Source organism: Sus scrofa, chromosome 15, assembly GCF_000003025.6.
Source record: "Sus scrofa isolate TJ Tabasco breed Duroc chromosome 15, Sscrofa11.1, whole genome shotgun sequence".
Lineage (NCBI taxonomy): Eukaryota > Metazoa > Chordata > Mammalia > Artiodactyla > Suidae > Sus > Sus scrofa.
Genome location: NC_010457.5, coordinates 131,375,578 through 131,388,642, shown reverse-complemented (window position 1 = coordinate 131,388,642; position 13,065 = coordinate 131,375,578). Strand labels below are relative to the sequence as shown.

The 13,065-nt window shown below is 42.0% G+C and overlaps 1 protein-coding gene across 8 annotated transcripts in view; it reads right to left on the bottom strand.

Moving 5' to 3' along the window:
- Positions 7,390-13,065, bottom strand: part of LOC100517129 (nuclear body protein SP140-like protein) — an 81,331-nt gene continuing 75,655 nt past the window's right edge. For 6 of the 8 annotated variants that reach the window (XM_021075662.1, XM_021075664.1, XM_021075663.1 and 3 more), the window contains 4 exons: positions 12,636-12,756; positions 12,286-12,357; positions 11,606-11,764; positions 7,390-7,691 (listed from right to left, as the gene is read on the bottom strand). In XM_021075662.1, the coding sequence (XP_020931321.1) occupies positions 7,569-7,691; positions 11,606-11,764; positions 12,286-12,357; positions 12,636-12,756 (475 nt within the window). In that variant the 3' untranslated portion in view covers positions 7,390-7,568. Of the gene's footprint in view, positions 7,692-11,605; positions 11,765-12,285; positions 12,358-12,635; positions 12,757-12,793; positions 12,834-13,065 lie in introns of those variants that run through there. The other 2 variants (XM_021075667.1, XM_021075668.1) reach the window with 2 other exon arrangements.

Genomic DNA, 13,065 nt, shown 5'->3' with positions numbered 1-13,065 from the left:
ACTCCTGCCTGGAGACAAAGAGGAAAAGGAAGGCTGAACTCCTGGGTAGAGGAAGATGCCCTGAGTGAAGAACAAAGGAGAATGAGTGTAGATAAAGCAGACAGACCATGCCATGGGGTCATGAATTGTAAGAGTGAGCTTGGTTTTACATACTTGAATGAGAGCCAGGTTGGTGGTGAGGGGTTTGAAGGGAGATAATTTTTATCCTACTTGCCAGAGGTTGTCACAGAAACATGCAAATAATGTGTGTGATGGTCAGATTGGCAAGAGATTGAGGTCATTGGAGAAGACCTTGAGAAGGGGGGAGATAGGGGAAGGGGCCCTGGAGGTAGGGTCAAAGCCACGAGAAGAGACCTTTAGTGATGGAGGGATGCGACCTTCAAGACAAGGGCAATGCATAGGAAGACAGGGATTAGAAGAGGAGAGGCAGCCAGAAGGTCAAGGTTAAAGCTCTAGAGAAACAGAGACAGAAGGAGAGAAGTGAGAGACATGGCAGAGAGGGAGATAAACTGGCAACTCAAACAAGGGACATTGATAAAAATTATTTGGAGAGAGACTCCTCAGAGGCAAAGTAAATTCCAAGAAAGGAGAAAGTAGGGGAGAGGCACAAAGAACCATGAAGTCAGAGTGTTAAGTGAGAGTCAACGAAAAGTGGTGGAGGTCAGAGTGACAGGGAGAAAGGAGACACACTGGGAGGTTTAGGATTTGAAAAGAGAGTCACTGGACTGAAGGTTCTGGAATAAGGAGTTTTCCCCATCTTCTGGATAGAGTGTCCCCATTTTTCAAAGTGATATCTGGAATCTGTTCAAATTAAAATATGTCTCCATCCAGACTGTGTCACCCCTCTGTGACTTCCATCAACACTGCAGCTGACTGATCCCAGAGACAGATGGCCTCATCAGATTTGTCTTCTCAGCATATTCATCTAAGACCCTGAAAGACATCTTCCTTCGATGTTTCTTAGGAACCTCAAATCTGGTGCTTCCCAAGCTGAGCTTATAATTTTTTTTTTTTCCCTATGAAACCAGATCCTCCTCTTCTTTCTATTTGGTCAGAATTTCCTCTTTAGCCATAGCGTCATTACTGTCCAGTTTTCCCAAGCAAGAAACTCAGGAGTCCTCCAAGTCCTTCTCCCCTTCAACCCCACACATCTTCAGTCACCTGGCCATGCTGGCTTGACCTTGGCAGTATTTCCTGCCTGACAATGTGTCCATGGCTAATGCTGTGATGCTCATCAGAGCTTTGACAACTCTTCCTTGAATTTCAGCTGACTAATGTTACAAGAGTGGTGATATATTCATGCTGTCTTCCTATCTAAACCCAGTGACCTTCACAACACTTGGAATTGTTGTGGATTGACTCAGTCTCCTTCATGAGGCTTCCAAGACCTTGAGCCACAGGATCTCTCCCATTTCTTCAGCCTCTATTCTCTCATCTCAAGTTCTGGTCACGCTGGTTTCTTTTACTTCCTTGAATTGCCTTTGCTCTTTCTTTATTTAGGTCTCTTCCTTTCTTTATCTGGGCCTCTTCCTTTCACACCCCTCCCTGATCTGGCTGCCTCCTGTTTACATGAGTCTTCCTCCTGAAAGCCATTTCCTTCTTCTTGGGTGGGACAAGTTCCTCTAACTTTATGCTCCCCAGAGCATGTCATCTTGGCAATAAGGTGCTTGGTATGTGCTGTCTTGGTAGACTCTGTCATTTCAAGGCAGGACTATGGTCGTCTTGTTCTTACTGTGCCCTCTGAACTAAGAACAGTGTCTGGCACATAATAAGAGCTCAATCAATATTTGTCAAGGAACGAGGGGACTCATGTTCTGTACCCTCAAAGCTGGATATATGTTTCAGCAAACATTACATTACTGATATATTTATATGGAAAGTTTTCAAAACTATTCTGAGGACTATATTTATGCATATATGTAATTCATTAACTATGTGGCAAAAACCATAACTTAAGAATAAACACAAATTCAGCCAAGATATTTATGAGTTAGTGAATGAGAATAGCAGATAAAGAAAAAAGAGAAAAAGAAGTAGAATTCAAGGTAAAAAGAGAAGCACTTGAAAAATGAAGAGAGAAAGATACAAAGGCGCACACACAGAGCAAGGCTGGGGGCAAGAGGGTGAGATTTAGCACTGGAGTGATCCTCTCAAGTGAAGTGGGGAGCAGAGTGGAAAGGGTGTAACGGGGGGCAGAGGAAGTTTCTTCATGAGTCATTATTTATTCTAGGTGCAGAGAAATCTGGATACAAAAATCTAGTACAGTCTTATCTTGGGGGTCTGGTGGATATGCAGAAGACAATTTCACCTTGTCACCCAAAAATTAACCAGTGAGCAAAGAGGGCTCCTGACCAAGCATCTGAAATAATCGGTAAGGCTGGCTGAGGAGTGTGTGATGTGGTGACACTGTGTATGTAGAGTAGAGGTGATAGGAAGTGGCCGGGGGCACAGGATGCATGCAGAAGAGGGAGCTCAGTGTGGGGAGCTTCTACCCGACGGAGGTGAGTTGGAGGAAATGAAAAAGTACTGTGAAACCTAGGAGGAGATAAATACTTAAGCGCTGTGCAGAGCAAGATGGCAAGAGAGGGTAGTGAGACAGAAGACACATCAAGTCAGAAGAGGTAGAGACACACATGCAGAGATTGAGAGAACAAAGAAATATGAGCCACAAGAGAACCAAGTCAGAGAAATGGGGAGAGATGGCTGGAAGGTGAAAAAAAGAATGAGCAGTTAGTAAGTAGAGAGCAGGATGAGCAAAGCTGTCCACTCTGCCTGTCTGTCCTCACTCCATGTCCAGTGATGTCACAGAACTCAGGTCTGGCTGCTCACTGCTCAAAAGCCAATACTCCAGAGACAAGTGTTGGTAGGAAAGGAAAAGCTGCTTTATTCTGGAGGCCAGCAACCACGGAAGAAGGCAGACTCATGTCCAAAAGTTACAGTGAGAGTGACAGGGCACAAGATTGAATGTTATCCTCTAGACCGTCTGGAAAAGGGACATTCCTGCCTAGAAGTTATAAAAGCTGCCAGCTCTTTCCTGGTGTCCCCTAACTGGAGGGTTTCCTACTGGCACCTTGGCTTCACACTGAGACCCCTAAAGGGTTTTGTTCCTTTGTGCAGTGATCAGCAGTGAATCCAGTGATGAAGATGGGCCCCCCAAGCCTGGAGCTCAGCATCAAGTTGTGGACCACATGAGGTGGGTGAGGATGGCCAGCTTTGGAGCTATGGAATCTCAGGCATCTGAATTCAGAGCTCTTGTTTCCTGAATGCATTTTACTTTGAGTGCACTTCACAGCCAATGGTTCAGCTCCTCCTGGGAACCTGTTCTCTGCATTTACCTCATGTGGCACTTTGGGAAATGTGGCGGGCAAGCCCTTATTCATTGAATATGTGTGTTCATGCGTAGACATTAGAGTAGAAATGAGCTAGCATATTTATTTGTTTTTTTCCCTTTTACATGATCATGCCTATTGTGGTATAATAAAAATTTGCATTTGATCCTTTCTCTAGTTCTTGGAACAGAGATCCCCAAATCCTTAGAATTTCCTGAGTGATGAGTGTCTTTTAAAAATCAACCACATGATTAGAGGGTTAGAACTTTTAGCTCCACTCTTTGACCTCTGGGGAAAAAAGAAAGGTTGGAGATTGAGTTCATTCACCAATGGCCAGTTATTTAATTGATCATGCCTACATAATTAAACCTCAATAAGAACCCCTAAATGTAGTTTGAGAAACCTCTGAGTTGATGAATATATTGATGTGCTGGGAGGGTGGCACACTGGCGAGGGCACAGAAGGTCTGTCTTCCCCCCACACCTTACCCTGTGCACCTGTTCCATGTAGTTCTTTTTTTTTTTTTTTTTGCTTTTTAGGGCTGCACTGGGGGCATATGGAGGTTCCCAGGATAGGGGTCGAATTGGAGCTACAGCTGCCAGTCTACACCACAGTCACAGAAACACGGGATCCAAGCTGTGTCTGCAACCTAAACCACAGCTCACGGCAATGCTGGATCCTTAACCCACTGAGCAAGGCCAGGGATTGAATTTGCAACCTCATGGTTCCTAGTTGGATTCATTTCCGCTGTGCCACCATGGGAACTCCCATTTAGCTCTTTCTGAGTTGTATTCTTCATAATCTATAAAGAATTATATAATTCTTTATATGTTATATTATATTATAGAAGATATAAAATATATTATAAATAAATATATATTTAAGTTATATTATAAATATAACATTTATATTATAAATATATGATTATATATTATCATGATAATTCTGTAATCATAAGCAGAGCAATTTCCTGAGTTCTATGAGTCATTCCAATAAGTTATTGAATCTATGGGGGATTGTTGGAGCCTTCAAATTTGTAGAACCTGGGTAGCTTGGGAACCCCATTCGTAGTTGGCATCTGAAGTTGGGGGAAGTCCTGTGGGACTGAGCCTTTGATCTGTGGCAAGTTAGTGTTAGAACTGAACTGAATTGTTGAGCACCCAGTTGGTGTTGGCGAGTTGGAGAATTGATTGGTATTGGAATGAGGTATTTATTTTTGCAAAAGACATTACACAGCTGGTGTCAGAACCTCCCCCTCCCACTTATCTATTCATACTGATGTTCTCAATTTATGTATTGATTTCTGCCTCAACCAACCCCCATCATCTGTAGATCACAAAAAGTTAAGTAATCCTGGATTGCTTTGATATTCATATTGTTATTGGAAACTTGGAAAGACCTAAAAAACTCACATAAGTCTTAACAGATTCTTTTGCATGACATTAGCTTATATACAAATCTTTTAAAAAATAATTTTGGGAATAACGTCTTTGTGTATCTTTAAAACATTGGTAAAAAAGGAGGCAGAATGACTGTCACTGTTTTATAGATGAGGAAACTTAAGTACATGACTGTATAAGAATTTTTTTAAAGTCACATGGAGAATTAAAGGCAGAGCCAGGACCAGTATTCTAGATCTCAGTTCAGCAGACACCTGTTTCCTTTAGAAGGAAGAAAAGGAAATAACATATATGCATGTGTTAGTTGTTACAGGATTTATAACTTTTATCAAGCAGTTACTATTTCTCTTCTATGGATTTTATGAATAAAACTAATTTGGAAATACACATTAGGTGTAATAGCAAATAAGATAACCCAATGTCAAAAAGTACTTTTTTTCTACAAAAGATTCATTTTAATTGTTTGCTATATTTTTCATAATTGAAAAACTAAATTTATTTTTTAGGGGGTTCCCACTATCTGTTTTGAACAAATGTATAATAGCTTAAACTCTAGAAATCTCTCTGTTACTCATGGAACAATCCAAATAGATGCTGGGTTGGTAAGGGAGTTTGAGGGGGCAAGTAGGAAGGATGGGGAGAAGGCTCTAATCCACACACTCATTCAGGGATCCATCTTCCGTTGTTACCCTGGATGAGAAATATAGAGAAAGTGTAGGGGTTGGTGGGAAGGATAAGAGGCAGACAAGTGAGGTGTGAGAAAAGGCAGAGCAAGACAGAACAACACCGCCCCATCTTGGGTGAATTTTCTCTGTTTCTGGTGATTGTGACTAAAGCAGCTTTAACCAAGGTGGTCAGGTGAATTTGAAGAGCAGACCAGAGTGCAGGGAGTTACTTGATCTTCCCTGGTCTTTCATAGTTTTCTTTTCTTTCTTTCTTTTTTTTTTGTCTTTTGTCTTTTGTTGTTGTTGTTGTTGTTGTTGTTATTGTTGCTATTTCTTGGGCCGCTCCCGCGGCACATGGAGGTTCCCAGGCTAGGGGTCGAATCGGAGCTGTAGCCACCGGCCTACACCAGAGCCACAGCAACGCGGGATCCAAGCCACGTCTGCAATCTACACCACAGCTCACGGCAATGCCGGATCGTTAACCCACTGAGCAAGGGCAGGGATGGAACCCGCAACCTCATGGTTCCTAGTCGGATTCGTTAACCACTGCGCCACGACGGGAACTCCCATAGTTTTCTTATTAAGCAATTTTCTTCTACGTTGGCTTTTTGGCCACACACTTGAGACTTCCCAGGGATCTGATTGCTTTGTACAGAGAGCAGCAATGGCTGGAAAGGAGGGCTGAAGAGAAGACCAGAAGAGTCACCACCTAGAATCAGCATCCGGAAGATCAAGAACTGACTTCATGGCATTAGGATCAGGGAAATATACAGTTAGTAAAAAGGAATGTCCAACGAAGACTGATAAATTAGGTAACTAGCTGGTTAACTTTCCACAGAGGAACCAAGGAATGCCACCTTGTGGGTTAACTTCTCTACCAGTCTACGAAGCCCTATCAAAGCATCAGTTTCTGTAAGTTTACCTCTAACCTTACCAGGCTATTAACTGTTTAAGCCTTTATAAAAGGCAAATTATTGATCAACTATATTATAATTTTCTCCAAGAGTGGCACAGTTAGGGGGATCAGGCTATTCAGAAAAATTATCCACACTTGACAATGAGGGAAAAAGATGTCTTGATTTGTATTTACTATTAACTATTTATATTATTTAAAATCTGCTAATTAATAAATATATGAATTATGTTATTTAATATTAATTAGGGTCTGACTTTGTGAAGTTACATGTTAACTTACACATTTTTGTCTGATAGACATAAATCTTTGGTAGAAAAGTTGACATCAAAGATTTTTCAGCTGTACCAATTATGTCTGCATGAATCAAAAAATCAGTCTGAAGCTGTGCCCTAAAAAAAGAGGCAGATGGCCTCATTCCTTGCCATAACTTGGAACAAGGAAAGAATGTATTGTGATAGCCTCAGGAAGGTAAAGTGGTGAGTAGGAAACGGACTCGTAGCAACTCCTTACAAGCCTCCCTGGTTCTGGAAGGATCATAGGGCACTCTCAAGACTTAGGTCAGATCGGCTACAGGGAGGTCTTGCCTATATGGTCTATATGGAGATACACAAGGTCACCGGGATGCTATGGCAGAGCCATTCCTAAAACGAACCAAGAGTTGTCAGAGGTGAAGAATTCTATCAGCTGTACCAATTATGATTTTAGGAATTGAAAATTGTAAATTTTGTGCATCCACTACAGACTTCCTGATGCTACTGGGTATAAGGCCAAAAAGGATGCTATCTGTTATCAAATAAGGTAATCAATGACAGACACATGCACATCACAGTAGCTTTCTATAACAGGCAATAATCAGGAATAAAATACATTGGGAAGAAGGTCACAATAACAAAGAAGTATTAAATACGGGAGAGTAAAATAAGAAATGAGTAAGTTCTGAGTGGGGAGAAGAAAAGAAAATTTTGCTTAAGAACCTAATAAAAGAGTCAAGTAAATGGAAGCATATAATATGATCCTTTATAGCAAGACTCCATATTTTCTTTTGTGAATTTCACCCCAGATTACTCAATAAGAGGATCTGAAATTTAAAATTTTTATTTAGAAAAATAAATGATCAGAAATGTCAACCAAAAAAATAAAAAAGAAGTGAGGTATGTTATTTGCACAGTGACAAGCAGTATGGCCAGTGGGGCCATAGGTCTGGATGGTATCATGTAGCTGCTGGAGTTTCTGGAAGGAGAACTAGAAATGGGATACATTATGAAAGCTTGGGCTCACATTGAGAACTCTTGGTGCTTATTTCCTGGATGCCAAAAATGTCTTTGAAATAATTCTCAAACTTGTCTTCTAGTTGAAGTCCAAGATTGATGAAATTTTTGTTCTAAAAAAGCAAAGACAAAATCAGTGGTAGTCATTGCCAATGAGTTTAGACTCCCAGTGGTATGGATAATCCAGAGCTTCATTTATTTTTCTTAATTCTTATTTCTTTTAAGATAGTAGCATATTTCAATGTGTATTGTCTTATAATAATTCTTAAAAGTGAGATAACATCAGTCTTATTTGTATTTTCATGATCTCACAAAGCATATGAAACATTAATATTTGAAAGTAGCTTCAAGAACAAGAATACATTTTTGTTACACCCATTACAGCTAGGGCATAGGATATGCTGGAATACCGAGTTATGTTTTTATGTCTTTGTGGCAAATTTCGATGCACTTATGAGTTAACCCAACTTTGCATAGTGCATAGCTTTGGCCAAGGGCTTCACGTTTGTATTGAGATAATGTAGCCTAAATTCCTTCTTAATGAATTTCTTGTGTATGATATACCATCACTTACTATGCATCGTTTTCATTGATTTTTATGATAAATTTTCTGGTTTAAGCATTTTAAAAAATCCCTAGACGCTACTAAAAAGCCTTTCTTTCTTCCTTTCTCTTGCCTGCCTGCCTGCTTTCTTTCTTTCTCTTTCTTTCCCTCTTCTCTCTCTCTCTCTCTTTCTTTCTTCCTTCCTTCCTTCCTTCCTTTCTTTCTTACTCTCTCTCTCTTTCTTTCTTCCTTCCTTCCTTCCTTTCTTTCTTACTCTCTCTCTCTCTCTCTCTCTTTCTTTTATTCTTAGGGCTGCACCCACGGCATATGGAAGTTCTCAGGCTAGGGGTTGAATTGGAGCTACAGCTGCCGGCCTATACCACAGCCACATCCACAGCAACACAGGATCCCTGATCCACTGAGTGAGTCCAGGGATCGAACCCAGATCCTCATGGATACTAGTCAGATTCATTTCCACTGAGCCACAGCAGAAACTTCTAAAAGCCATTATTTCTTTTAATTAATTTATTTTTTTGGTCTTTTTGTCCTTTTAGGGCCACACCTGCGGCATCTGGAGGTTCCCAGGCTAGGGGTCCACTCAGAGCTACAGCCACCAGCCTACACCAGAGCCACAGCAATGCAGGATCTGAGCCAGGTCTGTGACCTACACCACAGCTCACGGCAATGCCAGATCCTTAACCCACTGAGCGAGGTCAGGGATTGAACACGCATCTGCATGGATGCTAGTCGGGTTGGTTGACTGCTGAGCCATGACAGGAACTCCCAAAAGCCATTATTTCTTAAAAAGAAATATATGAATCCAATCATTCAGTATACTTGTACCATTTAAGACTATTCTGAATATTAAGTGAGAATTAATCCAGTTGAGAGTAGCTTATGTTCCCTGATAGCCGGATCATTTCTCTTTATCGGGAAAACAGAGGGGGAAATATAGTACTATAGCGAAGTCTAATTCTTCATCAGAAATTTATTGATTAATTTTTAAAAATTCTAGTTATGGAGTTCCCTGGTGGCTCAGTGGGTTAAGGATCTGGCATTATCATTGCTGTGGTGCAGATTTGATCCCTGGCTCGGAAACTTCTGCATGCCAGAAGTTATTATTTATTTTCTGTGGCCAAAAAATAAATAATAAAGTAATAAAAATAAAGATAGAAAAATAAAAATAATAAAAGTATGAATGAAGTATCATTGATTAAAAATTCTAGTTATTTGGTTTTTTTTTTTCTTTTTAGGGTTGTACCTACAGCATATGGAATTTCCCCAGGCTAGTGGTTGAATTGGAGCTGCAGCTGCTGGCCTACACCACAGCCACAGCAACCCCAGATAAGCGCTGAATCCGTGACCTACACCAAAACCTGTGGCAATGCTGGATCCTCAACCCATTGATTGAGGCCAGGGATCAAACCCACATCCTCACAGACTTGTGGGGTTCTTAACCTATTGAGCCACAAACAGGAGCTCCAGTTGTTTGATTTTTTTGAACATAGCACATAGTCTCTGTAACACTGTTGCAGCACAGAAATGTCTAAGGCAAATTCATGATTTTTTTTTTTTGTCTTTTTGTCTTTGTTGTTGTTGTTGTTGTTGCTATTTCTTGGGCCGCTCCCGCGGCATATGGAGGTTCCCAGGCTAGGGGTTGAATCAGAGCTGTAGCCACCGGCCTACGCCAGAGCCACAGCAACGCAGGATCCGAGCCGTGTCTGCAACCTACACCACAGCTCACGGCAACGCCGGATCGTTAACCCACTGAGCAAGGGCAGGGACCGAACCTGCAACCTCATGGTTCCTAGTCAGATTCGTTAACCACTGCGCCACGACGGGAACTCCAAATTCATGATTTTTAAAAATATCCTTCACTCCTATCCCTTGAGGTAATTCTTGTTAATTTTTTGATACAACATTAGGAAATTCAAATGTAAAGAAATCCATGACTTTGAAATTTGAGAAATGTGATTTCACAGAACTACCACGTGATCCAGCAATCCCACTCCTGGGCATATGTCTGGACAAACCTTCATTAAAAAAGATACATGCCCCCCTATGTTCATTGCAGCACTGTCCACAATAGCCAAGACATGGAAACAACCTAAATGTCTATTGACGGATGACTGGATTAAGAAGATGTGGTATAGATATACAATGGACTACTACTCAGCCATAAAAAGGAAAAAATAATGTCATTTGCAGCAACATGGATGGAACTAGATAGTCTCATATTAAGTGAAATAAGTCAGAAAGAGAAAGACAAATACCATATGATACCACTTACTTGTGTGATTTAAAGTATGGCACAAAAAATCATATCTACAAAACAGAAACAGAAATACGCAAGGCCAAGGAGAGCAGGCTTGTGGTTGCCAGGGGGGAGGGGGCAGGAGTGGGATGGATGAGGAATTTGAGGTTGGTGGAGGCAAACAGTTACACCTGGAAGGGGTGAGCAATGGGGTCCTATTGTAAGTAACTGTGTGTGATTGGGTCACTTTGCTATAACAGAAATTGAAGAAATATTGTAAATCAACTATAATACTTTAAAAAAATAGAGAAATAGTTGCCTTTAAAATGGGCTTCTAGCACATGAGAGACCTGGCCTCACTTCTCTACAAGCACTGGGACCATGAGGGTTCTGCTTATGGGAAAATTGTCACTCTGCATCTAGAGTACAATAGGAGAACCGCTGGAAATAGGAAGATGCTTGGTGTGGGGGAGGCCCCATCCACATGTTCTTGAGTGCCTGGATGCCGGAGGGCAGGTGCACAGCAGCAAACTGTGCATGAATATTCTTCATGCCTGGTATCCAGTCTCTCCAGGATGGTCCCCAAATCTGGGCTGAGTAAGGATGGGAGCCCTGGCCAAGGGCGGGGACTTCCGAGGCTCACAGTGTTCTGACCAGGTCCAGTAAAAGTAAAAGCATTTCCCTTTCCTGTGAAGGCACTAGGTCTGCAGTCCATTGTTCTCTAGGGGCAAACTGACCGTCTAGAAGGAGTAACCTCTGAAGTTTTCAATGTTACCTTCCGGTCTGTTATTATTTCCCCCACCATAGTCCATGGAGATTTTAGAATACGGCTAGGATTTTTATTGTGTGGGCTAGCCACATGATGAGGAAAATTATAATAGTTACCTGATACAAGAAGTTGAAAGGTGGAGTTCCTATTGTAGCTCAGTGGTAATGAACCTGATTAGTATCCATGAGGGTGTGGGTTCAATCCCTGGCACTGCTCAGTGGGTTAAGGATTCAGTGTTTCCCTGAGCTATGGTGTAGGTTGAAGATGCAGCTTGGATCCCACATTGCTGTGGTTGTAGTATAGGCCGGCAGATGCAGCTCTAATTTGACCCCTAGACTGGGAATTTCCATATGCTTTGGAAGTGGCCCTAAAATGAAAAAAAAAAAAAAAAAAAAAAGAAGAAGTTGAAAGGCAAAATGACTTAATCAAACGAAAAGCAGAAGCAGAGAGAACCGCTTACCTTGTAAAACACCCTGTGGTTCTGGAAGATGAGACGCATGTCCTGTATAAACCACTCCACTTGGCAGTATATGTTCCTCGTCAGCTTTTTCTTGATTTTGTCTAACCACATGGGCTTTGCCAGGACCCGAGATCGAGTTCTACTCTGTTGGCAAAAGCGCTAAAAGACAGGCTCTTAGTATGTTTCCAAGTCTACTTTTAGATTCCCAGTTATGGACTGAGTGCTGTGTCCCCCAGATTCATGTGCTGAAATCCTCTACCCCCCTGTGATGGTATCAGGAAGTGGGGTTTTGGGGAGATAATTAGGTCATGAGGGTGGGGCCCTCATGAATGGAATTAGTGCCCTTATAAAAGAGACCCCAAAGACCCCTCTCCTTCCCTTTCTGCCATGTCTGGATAAAATGAGAAGCTGGCTGTCTGCAACCTGCAAAAGGGCCCTCACTAGGACCTGACCAGCAACAGCACCCTGATCTTGCACTTCCATCCTTCAGAACTATGAGAAATAAATTCCTGTGGTTGTGACCACTATGGTAGTTTGCCATAGCAGCCTAAGCTTCTAGGGGCTGACTAAGCTGACTAAGTCATCTATCAACAAGACAAAAATAATGGCAACTTGTACCCATTGGACTCATATCACAAATTTGACAAATGCCAGTTTGGGGCTTTATTGCTGTTACTTACAAAATATGGTTCTGAGGCAAAAAAGGGGCTTTTTGGACAGCAATAGACCTTCAAGAGGAGGAACTCACATTTCTGCAAAAGATAGAGGAGATTTTAAGTGAAAAGCAGCCTGGAGAGAATAAGGTCTGATGCATGCTGAGCTAATTGCACAATTCTCAAAACTGCAGGTTGAAGCAAACACGGAACAGGAATTTTGTGTGGCACAGAATTTTGGTGTCAGGTGATATGATCAAAGCACAGCAAGGGATAGCGGTTTGCCTTGGGCGCCATTCCTTCTGTCCCTGCAAGATGGTGCTGCTTCTCTTGTGTGAACATAAAGGAGGAAGTTTCAGGATTACATTTCAACTCACCAGTTGCTCATCAGGGAGCATCTGCCTTTTCAGCACCTCAGATTCTTGATGACGTGGTTGGCTTTCTGGGCACTTTTCCTGAAGAGCCTTTATCTTGCAGAAAATGCAACTCCATGGGTAACTGAGAGGTCGGGGAGAAGATCAGCAAAGGTAGGTTCTCTGTGGATCAGCCATCATTTCTGTGGCTGCTGAAGTCCTCTGTTCAGGAATGACTGGTGGTTTCTGCCTGAGCCCAACTGCTCTCTGGCAGCACCTCTGCAGTAGAGCCCCATTTGGGTTCAGTTGCCAAAAACAGCCCTCCCCTCAGTAGTGATAGGAGACTGACAGTCTAAGTGAGGTGCCACCATAGGTAAGGACTCCTGTTCCCCTCAGAACTTAGGGTTCCCATCTGAGCCACTGGGAGTTTGGTAATGTGCCCTGCCTCCCAAAA